The sequence below is a fragment of the Bemisia tabaci genome, chromosome 1, assembly GCF_918797505.1.
Source record: "Bemisia tabaci chromosome 1, PGI_BMITA_v3".
Classification (NCBI taxonomy): domain Eukaryota; kingdom Metazoa; phylum Arthropoda; class Insecta; order Hemiptera; family Aleyrodidae; genus Bemisia; species Bemisia tabaci.
Genome location: NC_092793.1, coordinates 27,150,253 through 27,178,150, shown reverse-complemented (window position 1 = coordinate 27,178,150; position 27,898 = coordinate 27,150,253). Strand labels below are relative to the sequence as shown.

The 27,898-nt window shown below is 42.4% G+C and overlaps 1 protein-coding gene across 1 annotated transcript in view; it reads left to right on the top strand.

The window, feature by feature from the left end:
- LOC109041199 (uncharacterized) overlaps positions 1-27,898 on the top strand; it is a 61,693-nt gene that overhangs the window by 26,834 nt on the left and 6,961 nt on the right. The window contains exons 2-8 of the mRNA XM_019057451.2: positions 470-1,550; positions 16,106-17,560; positions 23,387-23,904; positions 24,492-24,648; positions 25,647-25,737; positions 26,659-26,797; positions 27,415-27,508. Of these exons, the coding sequence (XP_018912996.2) occupies positions 492-1,550; positions 16,106-17,560; positions 23,387-23,904; positions 24,492-24,648; positions 25,647-25,737; positions 26,659-26,797; positions 27,415-27,508 (3,513 nt within the window). The 5' untranslated portion in view covers positions 470-491. The remainder of the gene's footprint in view (positions 1-469; positions 1,551-16,105; positions 17,561-23,386; positions 23,905-24,491; positions 24,649-25,646; positions 25,738-26,658; positions 26,798-27,414; positions 27,509-27,898) is intronic.

Below are 27,898 nucleotides of genomic sequence, written 5' to 3'. Positions count from 1 at the left end.
CGAGCTCTAGGCGGCCATTTTAGTGCTAGGACGTGCTGCAGCGGGGTACGCTCCCCCCTCCATATAGAGCATTACGTATTTTATGAATGACCCCTCATTCTTCCTCACGGTAATAAAAATTCGGCAGTGTCAGCTCCCCAAAAAACTCGGCAGCCAGAGCCGAGATTCTTGGCTCTGGCTGCCGAAGTTCGGCAGAAATGACGGAAACTCGGCATATCTGGTCGAATTTACAGCGCTGATGTGAATTGTGTCCGTGAGGAGATGAAAGGGACGCCTCAGTAAGAGAATAGCGACAGGGGGCTCTAGAAGAATTGAGGGAAAGATTATGGGAGGGGGAGATAGAGCACTGTGGCAACTGGGTATCGCAGAGCGTCAGAGAGTGCTGTGAAAGTGGCTCCTTGTGTATGATTTGAATTCTAATTTGCATTTAATCGGACCGGACTAACGGGTGGTATTTTTTTTGTTTCAGGGCGCAGAATAGCAGCGGGAGGATGAACGCGCCGTCGATGGTGCAGTTCTCCGGAGACACGTTAGTCGTGCGCTCGGTCGTGAGCGGAGAGTCCCTCTTCGGGACGGGCGTCGGGACGGAGGATCGGTCCATGTCCCCCGTGGACGACGGCGAGCCGGACGGAGAAGGCGACGCGGACGCCGACGCAGAACCCGACCACGAGGCAGAGAAGGACGACGAGAGCAACAAAGAGTTACCACAGTGCAAGATCAAGCGCAACTACACGTGCACGCACTGCAACTACTACACCCAGAACCCCCGCTTCTACCTCTTCCACCTGAAGAATGTACACAAGGAGAAGATCAAGATTTACGAGTGTCCAAATTGCCTTTACGCCTCGAAGCATAGCCAGAAGCTCCAGCGACACGTGCACATGGTCCACGTCATGGGGGCCGGTCGAAAGAAGATCGCCAAGAAGGTGTCGCCGCGACGGCAAGCTCCTATCACCCTCGTGACGAGCCCCTACGTGGAGGAAGAGAAGAAGCCGATGGCAGTCGAGGAGGGCGAACCGGAAGAGGAGCCCGGTGAGAAGATGGAGACGGAAGTGACAGTCGACGGCGAGAAGTTGTTCAAGTGCTCGCTCTGCTCCTTCTCCAGCCGGAGCCAGATCCTGGTGACCCGGCACGAGAAGATCGTGCATCTGAAGAAGAAATTCTTCCGGTGCGTCAAGTGCAACTACGTGACGCACATGAAGGCCCGCTTCACGAAGCACGTCAAGTACCACTCGATGCCGATGATCAAGTGCGAGCTCTGCGATTTCCGCACTCCGTACAAGTGGAACCTGGACCGGCACATGAAGAACCACCAGGGCGACGGAGCCTTCAAGTGCTGGCTATGCAACTTCACGGCCGACATCAAGCAGAGCCTGACCGTGCACGAGATGAACCACCACGAGCCGCCGGCCGGGCAGGTCGGCTGCATGAAGCAGAGGCGCAACCGGGTCGGCGCCTCCGACACCATGCCCGCCCTCAACGAGCCCGTCACCGAGGTCGACGAGATTGAGCTCCTCCGCATGGAGAGGGAAGGCCAAGAGGATTCAAAGGTACGTCACTCTAACGTTCTTTTATCAAAGTTTCTTTGTTCTTCTGTGGTATAGTGGTTGTAGCGCTGGCCCTATAACCAAGAGGTCCCCGGCTCAGGGCAGGTCACCTGAGTTTGATGGTCTCAGACAATGGTCACTTGAGGCTGGTGGCAAGCGTAAGATGAGCTAATGGGGGCTATTTGAAGCTTGCGTAAAAAAAAAAAAAAAATTGCTACTTTCAATTCCTGTCCAAAGGCGTCTTATCTCGTGAATCGGAGCCCAGCATACCTAATAGGATAGAGGGAAAGAGAAAATATCAAAGAACGGAAGTGTCAGAGAAAAACCAGGGGCGGACTGCGCCTCACAGACACTTCCCGCGCATTGGCGGATCTAGCAATTTGGCAACACCGGAGTTCCCTCATTTAAACCTATGGAAATGTATCGATTCTTGGAGGGACCGGATGCTCCGGCGAGAATCGATTGTTTAACATAGGTTTAAATGGAGGGAATCCGGTGTTGCCAAATTGCTGAATCCGCTTGTGTTCCCGACTTCCCGCCTCTGTTCCCGCGGTGGGTCCGCGGCCTCGCTTTTACGCGCTTACAGGACCTTAGTGGCAGTTTAAGTGGCACGTAAGCTCTTTACGGGGAAGGGAGGTCCAAGCCTGGTACTGCGATTTCTAAAAGAGGAGAAGAGGTCAAGTCCCCCCCCCAAAAAAAAAAAATAAATGAATAAATAAATAAAATGTTTTAACTCTTTTCAAGCCATTTCCGTTATTTTCTGAAAAAAATCCGGTGGCTAGTCTCACGTAATCTTAATGAGGTGTTGATGAAGTCTTGTAAGGTATCCTCTTTAGGCATTCTTGTTTTTGTGATTGAATGAGTTGGGCAGATAAAACTCAGCTTTTCGATTAATATCAGAGTAGTATCGGAATTTCCATAGCCAAAATAACTTCTAAGATGGGTCCCTTTCTGAGAGGGAGGGCCTTGTATTGGTCATCTTCAATGGATTACTGCGAACTTTATCCGAAAATAATTCGTCCTTTTCCCTTTAGGTGCGTCCCTTTTGACGTAGGTACAATCCTGTAAACAAAAATAAAGCATCGCTTTTGTCCTTTTTGAAAAAAATGAGTGCAACTGTTATTTCTGCGGAGGGAAGATGACGTCCTCACCAAAAATACATTACTGAGGCCATCTATGCTATTTCCAACTCTTTTAAGTTCAAAATGTTGGCTAAGAGACGGCATTTTTTTTTTCTGGTAAAAAGGCACGACAACTCTTTTTTGATATGGTGCTCATAAGGAGGAGTATGAGAAAGCGACCGCCATTGTTGAGAGGCGCGCAATTGTTTCTCCGCATTGTCTGCTCTAGGTGTTCGCAGGTCGTTTTCGAGCCACCGGTTAATTTTAGTTCCCCATCGTAAGTTCTGAATGCTGAGGACAAGGGCACGGGCACTTGGCAGAGTTAAGTTCTCCGCGACATCAACACCTATGTACAGGGTGTTGTTACACTCCGCTATTTACTTCTCAAGAGAGCCCTTGCATGTTTATTTCCTACAACATTTTATCTCCTTATGAAATAATTACGACGTCGGCGTCGGTGCAAGGGTCTTCTAAATGGCGTCACCACGCATATTATGTTCACATCAAGTGATTTACTTTCATGATATTTTTCTCTCGATTAAAAGCAGCGCGATGAAAGTATGAGAGACCGTACATTCATGACGTTAGGCACGTTTTCGATGTTTATGCCCTACCTTTTCGTTAGGTCCCCTCTCCCTCTCTTACCCTCCTTTCAAGAGATTTGTCTGGTGGTCCTAGACTTTTTTCCCTTGACCTCCTCTGTACCTGATAATGTATTGTGTCAACGGCCCTTGAATTCTTGTAATCACATGCATTCAACTAACAATTACCTTAATAGTATTATCGACTGAAGAGACAATTTCAGTCCCGCCTATTCAGAAAAAAACAATTTTCAGCCCTCTTCTCTCGATACTGGAACTTAAAAATCTCGATTTTAAAAATTCATCGACCACATAAGGTCATAAGGAATATCTTAATGGTATCGATTCAGCCGGCGTCAAATCTCTCTTGTGCGTCGATCCGACCGGATGAATAGTCTGCCGTACTAAGGAAGAACGCCTTATGCATATTCGAAAATTGCCAAATTTCATTCGATAAAATGTTTGTTTTTGCAGAAAGTCATGACTATTTTTCCTTTGAACTCTCAGGAATTTTAGGTGAAATTGCGGGTAACATATCTGGAAAATTGGAAGAAAAAGAATCATAAGTTTGTCAGGGAACTCGTGTTTTCTCAATCAAAATTTTGCAACGGCGCACAGTGGATCGAGTCAATTAGAGAGGTCGGACACGAAATGTTTGACTGTAACTGCAAATGTTTATGTTTATTTCGTCACATTATGCATTTTAATGAGTGCCTCTGGAAAAAAACTTTCCGAGGAAGCTTACGGAACCACTTTCAAAACCTCAAAGGTTTGTATAAACGGAGTTTTAAGCGTTTGAAGTTTTCAAATTCTGCCCAACCTCTCTGATCGACTCGATCCACTGTGCGGCGTTTTTCCTTAGCATGGCAGTAGTATCCTCGAAGTATTTCTGAAGGAGCCCAGAACACGCGGGCATTTTTAACCGAGTTCCCTGGCCGACGTGTGGGCAAGGCTCACCAGCGGTCGTCTGTATGAAGTATGTGAGGCAGGATTCCGGATTGACGTCATGACGTGATGGAGGAGGCTTCGAATAGCAACCCAGAGCCGACAATTCCGAGCCGCGGATGATGAGGAGACCGGGGTCTGGGGACGGGGACCGGGCAGCAGCGGCCGCCGCCATGGGCGTTATGCCGAGTCTGCGCCCTACGCCTTGGGCTGGAGTCGAGTGCCCGCCGCCCCCGTAGCCCGTACCTCTTCGGCCGCCGCCGTCCACGCAGCATTAAACCCCTCAACCCTCCGCAATTTTCCACCTGGAATATTCTCACTACCCGTCGTTTCCCAGACCAAGGAACGTAACTCAGTTCCAAGACCCCGAAATTGATTCAGCATTTTCATGGACCAGTTAGATGGGCGGAGGGTATGGATTCGATCGACATGAAGCGATCGAAAAACAAAGACGTGAACGGATCGTCGCGATTCAATCGACAAAGATTCGATTTATTCAACCCTCCGCAATTTTCCACCTGGAATATTCCCACTACTCGTCGTTTCCCAGACCAAGGAACGTAACTCAGTTCCAAGACCCCGAAATTGATTCAGAATTTTCATGGACCAGTCAGATGGGCGGAGGGTATGGATTCGATCGACATGAAGCTATCGAAAAACTAAGAAGTGAACGAATCGTCGCGATTTAATCGACAAACATCCGATTGACAACCGTGAATTGATCGACAAACCCGTGAATTGACTAATTTTGTTTTTTTTTTTGGTCGTCAACTTTTAAGGGGGCGTTTTTTAGGATTGGTCCGGGGTGGCTACGCCACCTAAAACAGGACTGGAAATAAATCCATGGAGAAAAATGTCTGTTGAATTAATAGCAATTCCAACCAATAGTCCCCGGACGAGGATTTCCGTGAGTCAACAGGAAATCTGTTTGTCTCAAACGGCACCTCTGTTATTTTAAAGGGGGTTCCTGTTGCTTTCAAGAGATCTAGGTTGGTTCAGTGAGAATTTTCTCCCGGAAATCATTAGCTAAAAATTTTTTCGTGTCCAATTTCCATCGAACGAATTGGTGTCGATCGGTTCATGTTTTTATTTTTCGATCGATTCATGTCGATCGAATCTATACCCTCCCAGTTACCCTAGTCACAGAATGGACCACTAGACATGCAGGGCACGAAATGGAGAATCACACCATGTACCCTGATCAAAATTTTACGTGGAAAATGTTCGATTGACCCATTACAATCCTGTTAACTCAACGCATAAGACGGAAAAAAATTAATTCGATTTCTTTTAATTTTCATAGACACAGTAAAATCTAAAGTTTGAAAATAATATTTAATACTAAGGATCAAATTTCAATGATTCCCAATGAATTCTTTGATAACTGTAGCTGATTCTGTGCGCAACACTCGGAAAATCATTGAATTTTCATTTTGAATCTCTGGTTCCCAGATGTTGATCAGTATTTGTGCTGAATCTGAAAATCAGAAATCACGTGTGCTGAGCGTTTTTTTATGATGACATAGCAAATTTTGGCACTATTATTTCCGCACTCAGGATCATAAAATCCTGTCTCTCCGTAAGACATCAGCGTTTTTGAGTTGTGAGCTGAAATTTTTCGAGGTTTTGTGCTTAGTTTCAGTGATCTGACCTGAAAAGTTACCAACTTTTTAATTTTTAATTAATTGGTAGGAAGCCGAATCGATAAATTTTAACGATCAATTAATCAATCGCATCGAAAGACATTCGATCAATGGGTAACAGAACACCTCTTCACAGACAAAATTACAAAAATGGGCAATTTTTTCTTTGTCCTCCTTAATTTTCAGCTAGTAGATAGGTGATATTGTTCTTTCGCCATCAAATGGAGGCATTAAGCAATCTGAAATGCAGTCAGGCTGAATCTGGTTGGATTCCAAGTATAGTTTGAGTAGCTATTTTTGCCGAGGAAGAAAAACGGCGAAGCTCTCGGGAGTGTATTCTCAGGTGGCCACGAAATAACACGGTGGTGTTAATTAAACATAGATCCCGGCAGCTTCGCGGAGAGGTTTCAAAGCGAGCCGTGGAACGATGAAAGCAGGATGACCCGGGCTCCCTTCCTCGGCGCCCACGCACTTATTCCTGTCCGCGGATGCTCTAGTTTCCACGTCCCAGAATTTCGGTGACCGGAATATGGCGTACGAAGAAGAGAAAAATTGGTGATACGGGTCCTGACAAGTGACATTTATGGCTCAGCCGAGTGGGACCAAAACTCGGACCGTCGCGCCTTGGCATGGCTCAAGGGATATAATTTTGGAATCCAAGCGGGCCACCGCGGTAAATCGGTCTGGCACGGTTTAGCTCTCGGATTCGGGACTGGGGCCCCAGCTTCGCCTCGTGCGCCCCAAAGCGACGCGTCGCGCCAGTTCTCCCGCGCCAAGGAAAAACACCCTACGAGCATTCCGACGTTGTCTAATTTCGTCCCATATAATACAGGGTCGCCACAGTCAGGGAATACCGGGAAATGTCGGGGAATTTGAAAAAGTCAGGGAAAATGGTGAAAATGTCGAAAATGTCAGGGAATAATAATTGTCAAGTCACCTTTATTTGCTTTCTGGACTAAGCTTGACGTTTCATAACAGATTTTGCATGGAAACTATCTGAAATTACCTATGTCTTTTTATAAATCTGGCATATGTTCAATTGTCCTGGAATTTTACTAAAATGTGACAGAGAAATGAGGGAAATGTTGGGGAATTTTAATTTCTTCATTCTTTGGCAACCCTGATAATGACGAGTTTATTCACTTGAAATTTTCAGGTACCATGCTCTCGAGTTAGATCAGGGGTGGACTGGCCCGGTGGGCTAGGGGTGGATTTCCTCCTGAACTTATGCTAAGGAGGTCCTATACAAAGGTCCCTTCGTCCAAGATAAAGGGGCCCCGTCTGGAACTTTTATGAAATCTCTAAGAATCCCCCCTTTAATTTTTTTCTGTCGGCGAAACTGCCCCTCCCCTGCCTGCGCCCCCAGTAAAGGAGCCAAATCACATTTTTGTAGAGTTGACACATTCGCCACCAAGCCGGGCATAACGACCGTTCATTTGTTGGCCACGTTGAGCCAAAACGGTCAGTGACCAGTGCTTTGGCGCAGGTTTTGTAACCCAATGAAAGTATTTTTTCAAAAACAAGTTTGCAGTGAAAATTTCATCAGAGCTCTTACATGCACAGAAGTTTGCAATCGAAGCACTATTATAACCGAATTTCGCGAGAAAAACGATGATGCTATTGGTTTTTTCTGGAACGAATCAGTGAGGTCCAAAAAAGCTCTCAAAAAGGCCTTAATGGAGGGGATCGTCTAAGTTTTGGTGAGAGTCCGCCTCTAAATCTAGTCAAACTCCACAGTCCCCAGGCATAGAAAAGGTGTGCCTTAATCAGAGGGTTTGCCATAGGTCGATGAGTAGCCCTGATGTCTCCCACACAAAGTGACAACCCTGCTAATGCATTTGCTCTTTACCTGTGCGTTTTAATTTTGACTGGATACAGAGGTGGACTTTCACCATAACGGAGATAATCCCCTCCATGACGGCCTCAACTTTGAGATCTTTTTTTAAGTATGGAAGTTTGTCTCAGGGAAAACCAGGGGTACACCGCGTGTTTCTCGCGAAATTTTCTGCACGGAAAAGTACTTAATTCACAAATCCTTGCGACCTGTCGAAGTACCTCTGGCGTACGTATCTCAATTTCAACGTGAGCCCTGTTTTCCGTATAACTCAATACCCTCCGGGGCTCATGTCAGAAGAGCGACCATGGGAGAGCTCCATTGCCAGTCAGTCTCTCTGAAAATTCCTGCGGAAAAGTCTCGTAAATTCGTATTTTATGAGGAAAAATTCTGTAAGAACCAATGCTCACATGACACTTTTCCACCGCCGCATGAACATTCAAGAGTTGCCAAATTGAATCCGATAAAATGTTTATTTTTGAGGAAGGCTATGAATATTTTCCTCAGCACATGCACTGCCATGCTAAGGAAAAACGCCGTATGAGCCTTCAGACGTTGCCGAATTTCCTCGATCGAATCACGAATTTCCGGTAAAATTGTAAATATCTCTTCCAATTTTCAGAGAATTTTATTCGTAGTCCCATCTGAGGTGTCTGAAAATGTTACGGAAAACTATTAATAACCTCCCTCCGAAATAAATATTCTATCGGTGGAAATGTGGCAACGTTTGAATGTTCATACGGCGTTTTCCCTGTGCGCCGGACAGCAGTACTGCCGTGCTAAGGAAGAACGCAGTATGAACATTCGAGAGTTGCCAAATTTCCTCTGATAAAATGTTTATTTTTGAGGAACGCTATGAATATTTTGCCTTTAAATTTTCAGGAACTTTTGTTGAAATTGTCAGCAAAATTATCTGAAAAATTGGAAGGAAAATGTCCGCAAGTATACCAGGAAATTCGTGTTTTATCAAAGGAAATTTGGCAACGCCTAAAGGTTCATACGGCGTTTTACCTTAGCACGGCAGAGTATTTTCGGTATCGGGATCAGTCGGGATGAGAACACGACTCGCGACATGGCGCATGGGGCCAGACTATCTGGGCGGATAGTTTCCACCGAAAGACGTAAAAACGGATTTACTGGTCACTGAAAATAACTGAGGATGCCAAGTCGATATAGAGAACACCCAGAGAAAATATGCTTCAGAGACCTCGCAAGAACAATCTGAGCAATATAATCGGGTGAGGCTGAGGCAAAAGGTAAATTCTGAGGCCAACGCTATTTTTCACTGAGTGATAAACACCTAGTTGAGCGAAACATTAAATGAGGGGTTTGGAGGACAAGGCACATAAGTGTAGTTTTTGAAAAAAAACTGAGATATTAATGATTTTAAGTAAAACTAGTCTTAATGCATATTCTGTGAAAAATTCGCTCCCAAATTTCAATTTTTAAGCATCGAAAGTCAGTTTGAACTTCCTTATCGCCATAAGGATTCATGTAATTTCGAAACTGTATACACGTACATCTCTAAATAGCAAAAACTGCACTTATGCGCCTTGTCTTTCAAGCCCTTCAAATAAATTTCAACTAAATTTTGACCAATGAATATCGAAATGAGTACTTTGCAGGCGAATTTTTAAAATTTAGGTTACGATTGCTCAACCAATGGCAACTCTTTGGTCATTCATCATCTGTAGACGAATTTTAGCGTTGACTTCCGAAAAGTATTTTTCTACACTTTATCGATGGCTAAAGTGCTATACCACGTATCTCCGTTTGCGATGTTGCATACTACCTGTTATTCTTTTTCCGTAGAAAACCAGGCAGCGTAATTCCTTTAAGATTTCCTTAATTTTTCTTCTCTGTCATTAGCGAACTTCAGTATTTTCAAGCTATTAGGTTGACCGGTTTCTCTTCGAACAAATAAAACAGGAGCGGACTTTTTAAAACACCGCAATGAAGGTACGTGGTTTCGTACTTTGAGCAACGATATATGGAAGATAACAGAGGGAGGTCTTTAAAAATGTTTGTCTCTTCAGAACACTATACATCTCAATTTTCTTGGCAGAAAAGTTCTGTTTGCACCTTCCTTCTCTAATTAACATTTTTCGACCCTGCCACGATTTTTACGGCTCCAATTTATTCTAATGAACTTTTTTGGTACTTGAGAGTTGATTTTATGGAAAAGTGTTACCGTGAGAAACCTACCGTTTTTGCATGCTGAAGTTTCATGTAGATCATCTGCTATGCCGCGTCTATTTTGAGCGAGCCAAAGCACATGCCTATTTTCGTCAGCGGCGATCATGTAAAGTTGGCAACACAGGAATTAACATTTTTAAATGTACATCATATTATTATTATTATCATCAATTTTAGGCGAGACAATACTGCTATGGCGGTTTAGTAACCTCTTCCTTCTTCTTCTTCTTCTTCTTCTTCTTCTGTTGGTTCACTGGCTTAACATTTTCCTTTTTCTTAAAAACATATTTTTGAAGTGACTTCCGAGTAAGAGCCATATTTCACGACACCACTATTCGACCACCTAGGAGTTCGGGTGACCTGCCCCCAAAATTGAAGGCGAACTGATATGGCGTTAAAGTAACCTCTTCCGGTTCGGCAAAAAGCTATTTTTGCAGTGACTTTCGAGTAAGCGGCCCATTTCGCGACGATACCACTATTCGACCACATGGGAGCTCGGGTTGCCTGCCCGCAAAATTGAAGGCGAACTGATACGGCGTTAAAGTAACCTCTTCCGGTTTGGCAAAAAGCTATTTTCGCAGTGACTTTCGAGTAAGCGTCCCATTTTGCGACGATACCACTATTCGACCACGTGGGAGCTCAGGTTGCCTGCTCGAAAAATTGAAGGCGAACTGATATAGCGTTAAAAGAACCTCCTCCGGTTTGGCAAAAAGCTATTTTCGCAGTGACTTTCGAGTAAGCGTCCCATTTCACGACGATACCACTATTCGACCACATGGGAGCTCGGGTTGCCTGCTCGAAAAATTGAAGGAGAACTGATATAGCGTTAAAAGAATCTCCTCCGGTTTCGCAATAAGCGATTATTTGAGTGAGTCCCTTGTACGCGTGCAATTTTACGATGATACCACCGTTAAACCCTATAATAGTATCTTTCAACGGTAACTTCTTAATCCAATAGAGAGCCTACCGGAACAGTAATCAGGCTCGAATTCGGCCTTACTGTACGAGAGTGAGGATTTCGCGGCTAATTACTGGCGGCCAAGAATATTTGAACAATATTCGTCACAGTCGAATTATCGGTGAGCAAACCGAGAAGTGATCTGTGCTGTACGAAAGAACACTCTGTTTGTCATGATCTACAAACGGCTTTCCAGGATCTCCGATGCAGATCCCAGAACGAGCCCGAAGGACTTTGAACTCTCGACAGTGCTGATAAGAGAGGCATATAGATTATTAAGTTCTCCGCGCGCTTCCCGCCTTAGCTCCGGCTCTGGCGTCTCGCGTCTTATGCCTCTCGCTCTGTCTGCGTCCGTCGACTAACGTCATTTTCCTACGTCTGGCCTCGTCCAAGAAAACACCAGTGCCACGTCAACTTGCCACAAAAAGGAGGGCTTTTCTTGTCTCCTTTAACCCTCTCTACAGGGTGATCTAGAGCCGAAACCCCCAAACATCCTCTTTGAATTGAGATTTTGATATGAACTCTGGGCACAAATGTACAGGGGAGGACAAATTTTCATAAGATTTGGCTCACAACCGTTGCCAAAATTCAGGAAAAACGATTTACTTTCCGAAATGGAGGGAGGTGGGAGTTTAGCTCTGACCGGGGGCGGGGGGTAGCTCCGACTGGGGGCACTTTTAAAAAACTTTATACAACAAATAAGTCTTATTTTGACCCATAGAATACGCCTCTGCAGTCAGGCCGTTTAACCCTGGATCACTCTGTATTGCACAGCGTAACAAATGCGTAACATTGCATTTTTGAGGTTTTTAAAAATTGATTCTTTCCTCTGTGGTATGATTTTGCACATTTTCGGTTAGTCCTTTCTCTTTTTAAGAAACTGATTCCCAATTTAAAATTTTGAAAAAAAAATTGATACGCTACGTTTTTTAATGCGAAGAAATGTCGCTAAGCAATTCTTTAGGATAATTCAAACGAAAAAAATGTTGTCATGCCCTCTCTACTTTGAAATACTGATATAATCGATGGCTGAAGTCGAAAAATGCGATACACGTGGAGACTCATATCCCCCCAATTGCGTTTAGTAACACGCGAACACTCCCCTTACACTCATTTTTTGTCGTTGCAATCTCGCCATGTCATGCAATAGATGATAATTTCAAAGGGGGCCGAAGAAACATTTTGGTGCCTGCTCGTTTATGTACCTTGAACCTTTGCTGAGGAAGACACTAGAAACGCTGAAATCTCAAGTTTTCAGTCTCGAATGATTACTTTCTCTGCTCATAAAACGTGCGAAAAGTTGAAGATTAAGTTGTGTAATACTGATCGTAATCGGAATTACATTATTAGATGCGCATTTTTTCTCCGTTCGTCTCATGCGAAGTTCATCGCTTTTACAGTCGAGACAATGTTTGTGCATCGCACAATCTCAAAAAGAAATATGAGTGGAAATAGTGAGTTGTTTAAGCCTCGAAATAAGATTTTCACATCAGTTGAGAATTTGAGCGCGTCCGAATGTAGGATTCTTTCTTCAGTGTCAAATCAAAAAGAAAGTCACCAGCTGATGCATTGATGCATGGATGATTTTTGGTGCATTATGAGCGAATGTTTTATATGACGCACCACAACGCCGGCGTGTTAAGGGAAAATGCCGTAAGAATATTCACTCGTTGCCTTTTAAATTGATAATATGCAGATTTTCCAAAAACCTCGTGAATTTCTCAGATATTATTATATTTTTATTTTATATTTTTTTTTATTTTTGCAATCAAATTAAGTGTGATAGGTATTCATAACTTTCCGGTTAATTACATGTTTATCAAAAGAAATTTGGCAAAATTCAAATGTTCTTTCTGCATTCGGCAGTATGAAAGATACTGGAATTTCACCGTCACTAATTTTATAAGATTTTCGTTTATTTATATTTGGTCATATTATGTAATGACCTTACTGAAAAGGTAAGTGTAGGACGGCGGGAGGGGTGGTGGGTAGGTTCAGTCATTCACACTGAGAAAAAACTATGGTTTATAAACCTATTAGAGGTAAATATGGAACACCTATAATAGTCGTAAATAAACTAATAATTCTCGGTCTGTGAACCATACTAAGGTCTCTGTACCTAATTAAGGTACCCCGTACCATAACTAAGGTATATGTGCTATTATTATATGTAGAGGTACTACTATTAGTGGTGTTCCATATTTACCTCTAATAGGTTTATAAGCCATAGTTTTTTCTCAGTGCATAGCAACAACTCTACCAACACAACCTACAATTCTACCGTAAATTGAATGTATTTGATGGACAATAATTATCCTATTACATTATCCCTGAAACAAAATAATTAAATGGAAGCCGAAAAAAGACCTTAATTACGGAAAAATACCTAAGGAATTTTATAAAAGCGTGGAATGTGCTTATAAAACGCAATTCCAAAAAGACGAAGCGAAGCGCTTTCTGCTAGTTCATTATATCCTTTGGCAGACAATACAGTATACCGATGGTAGTTCCTTGATGCAACTATTCGAGCTCAGCGGATGTGCGTGTTACATACATAAAAAATAGAAGGCGCTTCAGTTGCTTTTGACGAGCAGTAGTATACTCGCCTCGGTTTTACAGGTTTATGGTAAAATATTCCGTTATTTTGAGCAGAATGTACAAAATTGAAGAGTAGTTGTGGTAGAGAGCAACTATGACCGAACTAGAAACTAGAAATTTTCAACATCACGTCACGCCCTCCACTGAGGAAGGAAATCGAAACCAAGGAGTTAAGGGATTCCAAAGTTAGAATTTACACCCTCACTATATCTATGCTAAATTAAGTGAAAGTAGACCTCTTAGTTTACTCTATGCTCCAAAATTATTCGCGCCGCTGAACTCGCGCGTCAGATTCCTCCGACTCGTCTTGGGCTGTCATCCGTCCAGTTAAGCGTGTCTATATGAAATGACTTCTCGAGTTGAACGTCTTGTCATGTGGTCTTGACCGCCTTTAATTGACTCGGTAGATAAACCATCCGTCCTTGAGTATACTTGCTGCCTCATTTTCTCCAACTTGCTGCCCGTGCCATCATCGCCACTACCGATACCGCGCCACCTCGTGACCTATTAAGTATAACGAGATTTTGGCCCGACCCAGAGGAGACGTCCTCTTGCTCTTGGCTTATTCTATGTCGTGGTCATCGCGCCGCGTCGAAGCCGGAGTCGTCTCGCCGACCACGAGTAGGCCCATATTCATCTTGTCGATCGAAGGAAATCGACACAGGGCAGCTTTTGCTCTTGCGAATCATACCTAGTTGCTTGGATCGGGTCGACCTTTAAGTGCTTGGCTTATAAACCATTGCACGCAATGCAACTGGAGTAACACTGAATCAGACCTGGGAGTCAGCATTCCATCTGAACTCGTCACAAAATTGGACTGCATTTCGCAATTTGGAACTACAAATGCTGGCTCATCTGAACAAATACTTGCGTGCATAGGGAAACTAATGGCACATACGTTGTTTTTAAACCGGGCTAGAATTTATAGTTCCTAACTGCAAAATGTAGTCCAATTGTGGCTCCATCAATACTTAAATTATCGGAAAAGAATGAAATTGGTCCAGTCGCCTAACTGAAATGTTTAAAATACTTGAAGTTTCATACTTTTGAAAGTGATTATCCAAATTATCCGTCCTTCCCAATAAGTCGTCTTACTACACGATGGTTTCATTTCAGATATAATTTAAGTTGACTTAATCATTGTGATTTCGTCACCTTCCGGCCAAAGTATCACAAGCGCCCTGCGACGTTTCAAAATTTCTGCCACTATTTCATTTTTTTTAATGGAGAAATTGTTGATTGAATCTGAAAGTTTCATTGACTTTTATCGGTAACACGAAAAAAATTAGGTGAAATTATCGGAAAGCTTCGTTGAACAATTTCTCTATGAAAAAATGGCGGCCGAAATTTTGAAACGTCGCATGGCGCTTGTGATATTTCGGCCGGAAGGTGACACTTTGTGCATCGTCGATTCATGAATGTAAAAGAAAGGAAAACAATTAAATAATACCGGTGGTGTGTTTGTCGCTGAAAACCATCACGGCTTGACGTTTTTTTCTCTGCGAACCTGGGGAGTTTATTTCAGTTTCTTCTGGAGAAATGTACGATTTATCTGAGGTTTTGTGTTCGCGTGTATTTCCCCTCAAAATCCTTGAATTAAAAACTGAACCCGCATACTATTCGGATGTTTTTGTTGTCAAACTGTGGTCCGAAAATTTTTATTTTTCTGTCGCAAAGATCATTTTTCCCTCCGTAAATTCAGTTCAGCTCCCCCCCCCCCCCCCCCCCCTTGCTTTTGATCGCGTTTAAGTATCGCAACATTTAAATGTGCTAATTTTAATAAAAGTATTCATCGTGTAACGTGATGAAGTTGTTTGGTCCCACGGATTTGAAGAAAAAAATAAGAAAGAAAGAAATGTAAAAAATAATCGCCTATCGGGAGTATATTTTTCAGAAAATTCTTGAATTTGACGCAGCATGTAGCAATTCAGGAGCTCGTCGATTTATTAGGACGCTTAATTACACACAGCACATTTCTAGCGGATCTTGTGATTGGTTGAAAGCAGAATGTAATCATTTTGATCAAAGGGAGAAGCGCGCGGGCAAGAAAAATATTCTAATTTCATCGACTTTTGCCATTACTTGAAATTTGTAGTTTCGCGCCTCTTCCATACCTCATCATTCCCTCAATCGGACGTATTTCTGTAAAGCGGAACTATGTGCATTGAGACAGGAGCCTTGACACCCATAAGAAGGTATGCATAACAGGGCTCACATCCTAATGCACATAGTTCCGTTTTACAGAAATATGTCCAATTTTGAGACGAAATAATGTGATTCTGAGGCTCATTTTTGAGTTTGTAAATGTAGCCGATGGGCGGGCGCCATTTAAGTCGAATTTCAAGAGGAGGGATCAAACGTTGCAAAGAAATTTGCGTTGAGGTATGGGCCGAATTTCAATAAATCTCGAAAACGGATTTTAGCAACATTATCCTCCAACAAAATTCAACCTTTAAGTGCAAGGGGACCTTGTCTCCTCGGTTAGCATCCCTGCCGTGGTATTCGACTATAAGTGCAAGCTCGCCCGGCCGTACGGACCGAGAAATGAAATTAAGAGAGAGGTAACTGTAATCCAATGATGACCTCTTTTATAGTAACCCTCCATTATCCAGGTATTGTTCAGAATGTTTTATTTCCGTTCGGAATCTCATCTGATGACCATTTTCATTTTTTCTGTTTCAGGACCCAAAACCATTCGACGCAACCAGAAGATCTCAAATCGATAACCGTACTGAAAACCTTAATGGTAGACTGATAAACCTTAGTGAGCGTAGCAATAGTAACCTGAATAACAACTGTATTGTAAATAACTTCAACGATAGTAGTAAGGAACTCACGGTGAGGAGGCCCGGGGAGTCGAAAGTCGGCTTCCCAGGCTCGGAAACGGTAGTTACCAAGGGGGACAACTCGCCCAAATTCCTTTGCCGCGCTTGTCCCTTCTCCACCTCATGGGAGGCCGAGATAATCAAACACGAGCAGTCGGTGCACTCGGAGGGTGCCAAGAAGAAAGCACCACCCAGACCCATCCCGAACCTCATCCCCATCCAAAACAAACCGGCCGTTGGCTCCAGCCTTACGGTACTCAAGATCCCTTCGGTCCAGAGCGCCAACACTTCTCCCCATAATGCCTCGTCGACGAAAGGTAGCCGAGAAACCACACCTAAGAGATCAGAATCCGCCTTCATGCTGGATCAAGACCTGAATAATTTCTGCGCCCAATCGACAAGCGCCCTCAAGGACTTCGCATCCTTGTTCCACGAGGTTGACGCCAAGGACCCAGAAGCGCAAACTCCGCGCAAGACGACGCTCGACAGTCCCTTCAAAACGGGATCCAAAGAGGTCTCCAAGAAGGGAGGTATGTCGTTCTTCGACACGTTGAAGGAAAAACTCATGGTCGACGCAGGTGGGGACAGCATGATCTGTCAGTTCTGCGGCCACGAATCCAAATGTCTGTCGGAGCTGGTGCGGCACCAGAAGCTCCACAAGAACTGCCAGGAGCAGAACGACAACAGCTCGACGAGCAGCACGCTGTCGGTGCCGAACGGGAACGAGTTGTTCTCGACGAGGTGTCAGCACTGTCGGCAAAGGTGCAAGACCAGCTTGGATCTCATTCAGCACCTCAAGTCCTGCACGGAGGCCCGGAAGAAGCTCCTCGACGAGAAGGAGGACGAAGAGCCTGAAGGCGAGGAGGAAGGGAAGTTGGACGAGATGGACATGGATGACGACCCCTCCGAGAAGGCGGAGTCCACGTCGGACGAGCCGCATCCGATGGAGAACAAGGTCTTCGTCTGGAATCGACCGGAGCCGCAGGTCCCAGAGGAGGCCAGTCAACAGGAACCGATCCCTGAGGAGGGCGATCTCGGAGACTTCGACGACGAAGGTCCTGAGGGTGAAGAGGAGGAAGATGAAGACATCCCGGAAGGAGACTGTGATGGTGAAGCTGAAGGAGAGGGCGAGGAAGGTGGAGAGGAAGGAGACGAGCCGCGTGATGGTGAGGGAAATATTCAAGACGTCGGGGTGGAAACCGCCCCTGGAATCGGCTCCGTCACCTACAAGTCCAAATCTGGCTGCCACGGCTTGAGTGTTCCTGCGCAAGATGCCGATATCAGCCCCAACGCCGAGCTCAACATCAAGAGGGTGAGTCTTCGATTTTTCTTTCTATTCCTCGCAGGGGTAAATCTCGTTGAATGCTCAAGCAGCGTTAACGTCTTGCAACATTTTTCCTTTGGTTCTTGAAGGATTAATGAGTTAATGAAATCAGTCCGACTAGGCAACATCTATCATCTCTCACACCATGTGATAAAACACGGGTAGAATTTAACGGGCAGTAGCCAATCCAAATTTATTAGTGCAGGACATCTCCGACAAAAAGACGTGTAAGGCTCGCAAAATGCTGAAAAGCTTGTGCACGTGCAAAAGTATAGCCTCTTATATACTAACTGACTGTCCCTACGACCCTGCTCCCTATGAATTGTTCCGAAAAAAGCTATATGAGTATTCATTTTCCCGTAAAAATATTTTGGCTGTTTAGTAATTCATTTTTTTGCAAATGTTTTGCAAATAACGGCACAATCATCGCCGCATTGGATCTTCAAAGTCCACAGCTTCTAAGAGGGTTGCCTTTGTGGGTCCACCCTTGAAACTTTTTGAATTTTGAAAATACGTCGTTTAAGTAATTTTGAGCTGCTTACCGAAAAATTGTTAAAATAAAATTTCAAAGTTTTCAGAAATGTCACTCATTTAGTTTTTCAAATTTTCTGGAAGGGGTCGAGAAGATTTTGAGGGGTGGGGTCCCAGAGGGCCCATCACACCCCTAATTCATCCACGAATGAGACAAGATTCATCCTTACTGATCACCGGTACCTTCTCCCCCCCCCCCCCCCCCCCACACCTTCCGACAACCGTCGAAATAAGTAGACACTCATAAAGTTGGAAAAAGTAAAGAGCGAGATCAAGCGAAAACAGTGGCACGCCCTCCCAATCCCCTATCATCGGCAGGAATCACATGAACTGATACCGGCCATCGAAAGTTGTCCACTGGTGTACGAGCAATCGCGATCTTTTTGTGTCAGTTAACTACCTAAAAACTCAAATTACTTAATTGCCCACCCATCTCTATCGATAATATATGCCCATTTAAATTACGTGGTTATCTGTGTCTGCATATTTAGTGAACGCAGGGGCTATGTTGACTCGTCGGTAGTGCCGAGGCGGATTGGCAACACTGTTTTCTCCCATTTAAACCTATGAAAATGAATCGATTCTTAGGGGGCCAGGTGCTTGGACGAGAATCGATTATTCAACACGGGTTTAACTGGAGGAAACCAGTGTTGCCAAGCGTTGGACCGCCTCTGCGGTAGTGTTGAAAATCTTTAACTTTGATTGTCTTCTCTCTTCGTCTCCTTGACACCGGCTCTCAAATGGCAGTTTTTCATCTTTAATAGACTCGGAAGCCAATTTGGGCTTGCTTGAATATGCACACTCGAGAAGAATAGCTAGGTACTCTACTCGACTAAATAGACAGTCTGATTACGGCACGTGGCTCGACATGGCTCGTCCAGGATTGGAAAAAATCGGGCCCTGGGTTTACTTATTAGCAGGTGTAATCACACCCTTATTTGAACGTGTTTATGCTTAAAAAACTAAACAAAAAACAAAAAAAATAAAAAATAAACAAACAAACAAACTATGTGTTGGTAAATGATAAAAATCAAAACGAACTGTGGAGCGCGAGAAGCCTATGCATTTAGTTCATTTTGAATTCATTTATTTTCACACATAGTTTTAATATCAAAACGTTGAATCACGCGCTATGATGGTGTTTTTCTGTCTTGCTCTCCTTGCATGTCGACGGCGTAAGTCCGCAACCACGCTTCTCGTTTACAGTGTTTGAAAATATCTGCTCCTATTTTATTTTTTTAAAAAAGAACAAATCGACAACATTCCTTGAAGTTCTCACAGAATTTTCTCGGCATCGAGAAGAAAAATCACGGCAGTTTTTAAGAATTGCCGGTGAGTAGTTTTTCATTTACAAAATAAAGTATGACAGGAAGTCTGCGACGTCGCAAACCGAGATACGGGGAGATTGCGGACTTACACCGTCGATGTACAGCTTGCCTGCATCACTACCCCACTGGTTGCTAATCGCGAGTTTTTATTAATTTTTCTCCGAGCAGTATGAATATTTTTTTTATCATGTATCGATTCTATAGATTTGAAAGATTTTTCTATATTACCAGAGGTATATGGACTCATTCGATGACGTACATGGAGCTTTTTCATCTAACGGTAGGTTTTGACGAGATGCATTAGAAATTTAAATGTACGGTCTTGGTCTCAGCAACTTCGCACTTATCCTTGTCGTCGTGCCTTTTCCCTCGGCCCGACTTTCGAAGCGTTTCCTGTTACTCCACTTATACATATTTACGTAGGCATCCTAGAGTTCAGAAGTCCTAACGAGTCGGCTCGCGTCACAATTATCATTCTGGAACACATACTCGAACTATTTTGCCTACAATCCGAAAACTATCCGCAATATCAAATCGATAGGTACCAAACCTCAAGCAGCAAAAACAAATTCTGAAACCCCGATAGGAATTTTAATCATATTATGTACATTTATAAAGCCGGAAATGGATTTGCACCTCAATCAGTTCTCCATGCTTTGGCTTTGTAGTGGATTTATACTCCACTCACACTGTTTCTCACACAGTCACACGCCTCGACCAGTTCCCCTTCAATATCTCGATAAGCAATATGCGCGGTTTGGGATCAGTAAGAGTTGCTCGCAGCATTTTGGCGACGATCACACGGTTTGTCCTTAACTGCAGCGGCTTAATATTTCACTCACATTGTTCCTAACTTGCTCCAACCAGTTTATGGAAAAAAAGTATCACAATCCCAACCATCAGGGCCGGATTCACCTACTTGCCGCCCATGGGCCGCCTGTACCTTGCCGCCCCCTTCTCATTCGTTTTGAAACTCAATAAATACCATCAAGTGAACGTGCCAGCAGGGGAGGGGTGTATAAGACGCATTTACTCGTGTTGAACACATTTTTTGGGAAAACCCTGTCAACACTACTAGCATAAGTTCACAGAACTATGCGCGAAAGATAATTTTCGTAAACCCATCTCTGTGTGGAAAAGGCCTTCCATTCATAAGAAATCAACGAAAAAATTATCAAAGAACAAACATAAATGTGGTTCAATGATTTTAACTTCCGCCGCCGCGCCGCGCAGACCGCACCGTGTTTGGCGCAATGCGTGAAGTATTCCGACAGTCTTGTAGGCGCTATGCGTTTCACGCCGACCGCTGCTGAACGCACCGTGTTGGACGCAATGCGTGAAGTATTCATGCCTTCTTGTAGGCGCTATCCATTTCACGCTGACCGCAATGACCGCACTGTGTTGGACGCAATGCGTGAAGTATTCATGCCTTCTTGTAGGCGCTATCCATTTCACGGTGACCGCAATGACCGCACTGTGTTCGATGCAATGCGTGAAGTATTCGCGCAGTATTGTAGGCGCTAATATGTGTTACATGCCGATCGCCGCGCCGAAGCGCGAGGGCTTCTCCTTTTCATCTCAAGTCCTCGTCATCATTTCCTTCTCGCGCCGTTCCGGACCAAATTGCGTGTTTGGTTTCTCTCTTAGCTCGACTAATTAAGGGTGCTGTCTCTTGTATCACTTAGAGACGACAAAATTAGAAATTACTATACTCTCAGGAAATGAGAGATTTTGTCCCCTTTTCTCGTTTGAATTTTTTTTTTTTCTCAATCCGATTTTTTTTTTTTATACCTACACTTAAAAAAATTGCAAATTTTGCCGCCCCTTAGATTTGCCGCCATGGGCCGCGGCCAATGTGGCCACCCCCTTAATGCCGACCGCCGCGCCGCTCCGTTCCAGGTAAAATTGCGTCTTTGGTTTCCCTCTTAACTCGACTAATTAAAGGTGCTGTCTCTTGTATCACCGAAAGACGAAAAAATTAGAAATTACTATACTTTTACTCTCAGGAAATGAGAGATTTTGTCGCCTTTTCTCGTTTATAATTTATTTTCTGAATCCGATTTTTTCTCTCTTTTTTTGATACCTACATTCAAAAAGATTGCAAAATTAGCCGCCCCTTAAATTTTGCCGCCATGGGCCGCGGCCCATATGGCCACCCCCTTAATCCGGCCCTGTCAGGAACCGCACATAGGCACCATTGAATGCTTTCATTTTGAGACCGTGGGGCCTCTTCCCTTCTTCTAATGTCTCCCAAACCGCGTCGATAAATCTGAATGTTGCATGCAATTTAGATTTCTTGGGGCCCCTTAGTCGCTTTTAAGGTCCCAACACAGGCGATAAGGCGATGGGTACTGGCGATAAGGTGATAGGTACAGCTGACACTTAACCGGATCGTATTTTAATAGTCTTCTTATGAAAGAACGGTCTCCAAGGAAACGGCAATATTTTTGTAAAATAAGGGTCTATTAGTTTTCGACAGAAAATTAACGAGAGTCATGTCCTCTTTTAAAAGAACCTGGTATGTTCCTCTAAATGCCTAAATGTTCCTCCCGTATGTTCATTACAATCATTCATCTAAAATACACACATATGTGTAATCCGAATTGCCTACCCGGTCCCTGACTTGAAACCGGTCACACTTTCACTATTGGCGGTGGACGTCAACCACAAAATTCCTTTTACCCCCCCCCCCCCCTCCTCTTCACATTAGTTCTAGCGAATTGACCCAGTCCCAGTCGTGTAATGCTAATGCATTCGTGGATTTTTGACTGTTTTGTTTTCGTCAGGCTGGTGTTGATAAGTTGTTATTGTTGCCGCTGATAAGTCCACACCATCCCACATACTTTATGGCAACTTGCTGTGTAGTTAAAATAACTAATTGAGTATTGTGTTTGCTTGTGAAGGACAACTGCCATTTCAAGTCTGATCTCATGTTTTTGTGCATAAGCTAGGGCGTTTCTTTTTTCGAGTATTAATGTTTAACCGAGTATATTCGTGAAACGAGTGCAAGGATGCTCTCATTGAACATGACTCCAGCACCATCAGCATGTCCTATTTTTACAAGTTGGATATAATTACTATTTTGCACAGTTTTCCTTCATTTTGGATTATTTACAATGTCAGAAGCTACTCATGGGTATTTACCAATCTCAGAATCAAATGATACTGATGGCCATCTTAGAAAGGTGAGCAGACATTCTATGCTTTCTTCGGGTAACTTTTAATCTGTAAATAAGTCAATGGATTTCAGTTCAGCGGACCGACTTTTGAGAGTTTAAAACAGCCTGATAAGATATCGAAATGCGATATGTTGCATGGTTAATACAGGGCTTGTCTTGTCAAGTTGGCCCGACATATTTTCAAGAATTCGGCCACCGGCACCACTAGGGGAAAACCCACTTGGTAGGCCGTGCCGTGGCTGTCCTGAACCCCCTCAATAATGTTGCTGCCACATACTCTGACTATTTTAGTTTTGATAGCAAAACTTAGAAGGCTGAACACCTTCCCTTCTTCGTAATGTTACAAATTAGTCATAATCACTGTTTTGGTCCATCAAGAGAAGTTCAGCGATGGCCTTTTTGCAATGCTGTAAACATCAGATGATGGTGGTTTATCTTCATTTTGAGCATTTAAAGGTTCTGTGATGATCATGCACCACTTGCTCTTTGTTCATCTAATAGGGAGACTTTCATGTATTTTTGCTCCAAATCAAGATTCCGAATACTATAGATGCTATTAGTGCCGCGTCACAGAAAAGTGATACTTAACGATTTATTCGCTTTGGTAGCATTGAAAGAGGTTATGCAAATGTTATTGTTTGGATCCAATTCAATATAATAGAGAATCCTTATGATGACAACGCTACTATTAGCGTCTATTATGTAATTAGGAGAACACGGTTTTGTTCCAAATCAAAGCAGTGCCCGTAATGTGAATTTATTTTGTTTGATTGCAGGCATACAAGTGTCCTCACTGTACATTCTGGGCAGCAACAGCTTCAAGATTCCATGTACATATCGTAGGTCATCTGAATAAGAAGCCATTTGAGTGTTCACTATGCTCCTACAGATCAAACTGGAGATGGGACATCACCAAGCACATTCGTCTAAAAACTGCTCGTGACCCGAACCATGTTAAGGCTAGAGTTTTGATGACTGATGAAACAGGACGACGAAATTACTCCAAATATAACAGATACCTCACATTGATCCGTGTTCATGAGCCATCAGCTGAAAGCAGTGGAACAGGGCGGAGAACGAAAGCCATACCTAGTGGAGGTGCTAACTCTCAGTCACCGAAACCTTCGTCAAATGCTGTACCTAGTTCCCAGCAAACAGCTCGTAAATCAGCTGTGCCTGCTGCAGCTGTTAAACGGCCGCCAAGCGCAGAGCCATCTGATTCAGAACCGCCAAAGAAGAAATCTAGTCCAGAAAACAAGAAAACAATGTGGAAGTGTAAAAAATGCTTATTCAGGTAAATTAAATTTTTAAATTGTGTAATCTCAAAGCCACAACATATTATTTGTCAGTCACTAATCTGTCATTCTAAAATCACTCAAGGAATGTCAAATTATTTCAGCAGCTGTACGCGCATTTACCTGTAGATCTGTTGCTACACTTAATTCATTATTGTGGAGAGCCATGGTTCCCAGTTTATGCAAGGAAATGTGGATATTTTACATTGCTTTAAAGAGAACCACTGTGTAGCAACAATAAAGAGAGGTTTCTCTCCCATACCAACCATGTAAATTATGCAGATGCTATGCCCCTTACTTAGCTAAGTTTGAATGAAATGACAGTCAAAAAGAAAGAAAATTCTTCTGAATGATAACAGCATGCAGTGCAGCATCATCAAATCAATCTGAAACAAACACCTGTTTCAATCTGACACAGTGGCAGTGTCACATTTTTAAATGCAAATGCTTGCATAAATATTGAAGAATTAAAAGTATTTGCAGTATATTAATATACAAATATTGCAGTATTTTTTTTTTATAGTTCTTGTTGTAGAATCTAATCGGAGAATATTTTCAAAAACGACCGGCTCTTTTTATTTTGCAGGGACAGTGATCGCACTGTCGTACTAGCCCATGTCAAGGAACACTATAAACAAGCTGAAGTGGAGCGAAATGTTAAGACTTCTAATGCTTCTCAATCAACTGCCCGGAAAACAGCTGTACCTTCTCACCAAGAGAACAATTTTTCTCCTAATAAAATGGTATGATTAATTAATGTGTTCGATAACACTTCTTGCACTTTAAGTTCAATGAGAACCATTTCAGTTAAGAAGGCTCTCACTGTTGCTTCAATGACTGCTCTTTATTTTTATAAATGAGACAGTAATGATTTATCAGACCCATTTGCAGACTAACTTTTTTCTGCCCTTTGCTCTGAGCAGTACGAGCAACCGGGAGGGCAACAGATTACTCTTGAATGATTTCTGAACAATATTCATCGCGCTACAGGTATATTGGACAAACATGAACAGAACAATTGCTCAGTGAAAGTGCAAGTTAACTCCTCTACGTATATATAGTTGTCCTAGTGCAGCGCTGATGAGTATACTTTCCTGTGTATGCAAATAAGCTGAGAAAGGAGGGATGGGCACCTTTCCTGGTGTTCAAAATCTCTTGACTGACAGTGAATTCAGCAGTTAGTAATGCTTTAAGATTTTTCAAAGACTTCAGAGTGCGACTGATTTACGGTAATCCCTCAATTCGACAATTTGTGGCAAGGGCTGCGTCGGCCATCAAAAAAGTAAAATAATTGAAACAACTAAAAAAAGATAGGAAACATGCCATTTTAGGTTCTGTTTGTAACCAAAAAGCTGAAACTTGGCAAATTTTCCATTGTAAATGTAAAAAATAGTTATTCATAAACAAAAAAAAAAACAAATTATTTACATATTTTCAATCGCCTTAGTAACTGCTCTATGTCAAGTTGCCAACTTTTCTTAACCAAACACCCAGTTTTGACTGCAGCATCGGACAATTGGAGTATCACTACGCTAGTTTTCTCCTATTAAACTTTTTTTTTCCATTAAGTATGTAAGTCTGAAAAATATGTGCTCTCTGCAAGTTAGGACTTTCTACGTCAATGAGTCCGGTTTTCTGCACCTTCATACTTCTTTTCTGACAGTGAGTAATTCTGAAATATTTCACGTTGCATCCTGAGAAGTACCTAAGTTAGTAATTTAAAGTTTTCCTCTTTTTACAGGCAAATCAAGAACCAAAGCCACCTGAAATTACAATTTCAAGAAAAGAAAACAGTAAGATTGCAAATGACTCACCCGAAAATATCTCCAAAAGTAAGTTTGTTTGTTTTTTCTTTTCAACCTGAGAAAATTGTTCTTTAAGTACCAAAAAGTGAGTCTGATATATGATAATATTAATAAATCAGCTTATGACTGTCCTGCTGGGCTAAGAGTAAATGCTGTTCGAACATTCAAATGTTCCCACATTTCCTCCGAAAAGACTTATTTTTGAAGAAATTTATGCATAGGTATTTTCTCTTGAAATTTTTAAATATTTCATATTAAAGTCCGAAAAATTTGAAGAAAAGTATTCTCAATGACTACACTTCATACTGTGTTTTTCCTTAACTTGGCAGTATGAGTGAAGGGAGAGGTAGAAATGAACATTTGCAAGTGTTGATTTATGAGCACATAACATTTATATTTTCTTTTATTCTTTTATTTACTTATTTAATTATTATATTAATTAAGAGATAGAAGTAAAGACCAGTTAGATTTTACACATCAGCAGGCTGTTTTTGGAATTTTTTGTTTAGCGTCATGACAAGTCAAAGGTTAACATGAAACGGAATCATGAATTTGGGTGCTTTCTTTGTTATCCCTCAATTGGGCGGAGTAAGTAAACAGTTGTTGATCTCTAAAAGGAGCCTTTCAATATAACCTTCATCAAATGCCCTCAATGATAAAGAAAGCTAATCTCATTATATTCAAAATGACAGGCTGCCCATCAATTTTTAGAAAAATTAGATTTCTAGGATTTTTATTCTTGAAGAATCCTTGCTCTACTTGATGTATTTATCACCTATCTCTTTGAAAAAAAGGAGGGGTGATCCACAAGATCAGCAGAATGTATTCCTGTAATCAAAATTAGAAAAAAAGATAATATCTTTATATTATCTTTTTTTCACCTTGTAATTTTTCTTCCAGTTTAAAAATTGCTCGTCTTTACTCATGTTTATGTTATTTTTTGCTCAGGTGGTCAATGGGCCTGTCGGGTCTGCTCATTTTCTTGCAGCTCTGAAGCAGAAATTGTAGCTCACACAGCAACACACAAAAAGAATCCAAATGCAACAATCAAATGCTACTTCTGTCCTTTCTATGTTGTCACTGAAGAGTAAGTTTAAATTATTTTCAAGCTCCTGTTTTTCACTGCCTTGTATATACTAGCTATACATAGCTATACGATTATTTTACAGAGTTATGGAAAAAACTATCAGACAAAAAAAGTCTTTTGAAAACGGACTGAATTTACAGAAACATTATCTGAGATGGAAAGGAAATAAGTCACCCTTAACGGGCAGCCCGTTTTTTCCCGTCAGAAATTTGAAGTCAAGAAAAATATTCTGAATGTAATAATGGGCATTGAAATTCATCTCTAACATTGAGTTATAGAGAATAATTAGACTTATAACTTTTTCCTTGATTCCATCTTGATGTGACTTGGTTCCTCCCTGTCAAACTCTGTCGAAATAAGCAAGTGTCATTCGTAAGAACCGCCTGTAACCTGTTTTTGTAAACCAATGAACAATTCAATATTGAATGAAAATTGAGAAAAATGATCAGAAAATCTGATTAGGTATCTAAATGAATATTCTCGAAAAATTTTCCTCTCTAGAGCTATGTAAGTAATGGGATAGTCAATTTTCCTAGCTCAGGTACTCATCATAATTTTTTATTGCAATATTTTTCTCAGAGACGCATTCTCAAAGTATTTTTCAATGCTTTTTTCAGTGAATTAATGGACCATTTGCAGCAAGCCCACAGCAATGAGTGTGAAACTAACAGTCAGTTCAACGATTCCTCGCCAAGGAGTATGGACGAAGAGGTAAACAAGATGTTTCCATCAGTTTTAGCCGTAGCATTCGGTTTAAGTAACTTTCTCATTAAAAATAATATTTTCTTATTGACTTGTATCTGTAAGAGCCGTCAAGGACCGTTTGCTCTTCAAATATCTCTTTTACATCACTGGTATACTTTCTCTTCAGAATCAGGCTTAACCTGTTCAGTTCTAGATCAGCATAGTCAAATCTTACATCCACAACCTGAGTCAGTTATCGTGTATGGTGCACATGCACAAAGGCAGGAACTTTGGTAACTTTTTTCTCCCCTCTTTAATGAACCTTTAATGAATGTTTATTAGCCCTCAAATGACAGAAAGGGTTAATGATCAAGGATGTCGAGCATAATTTGAGAATTAATTGATTAATAACAGCTG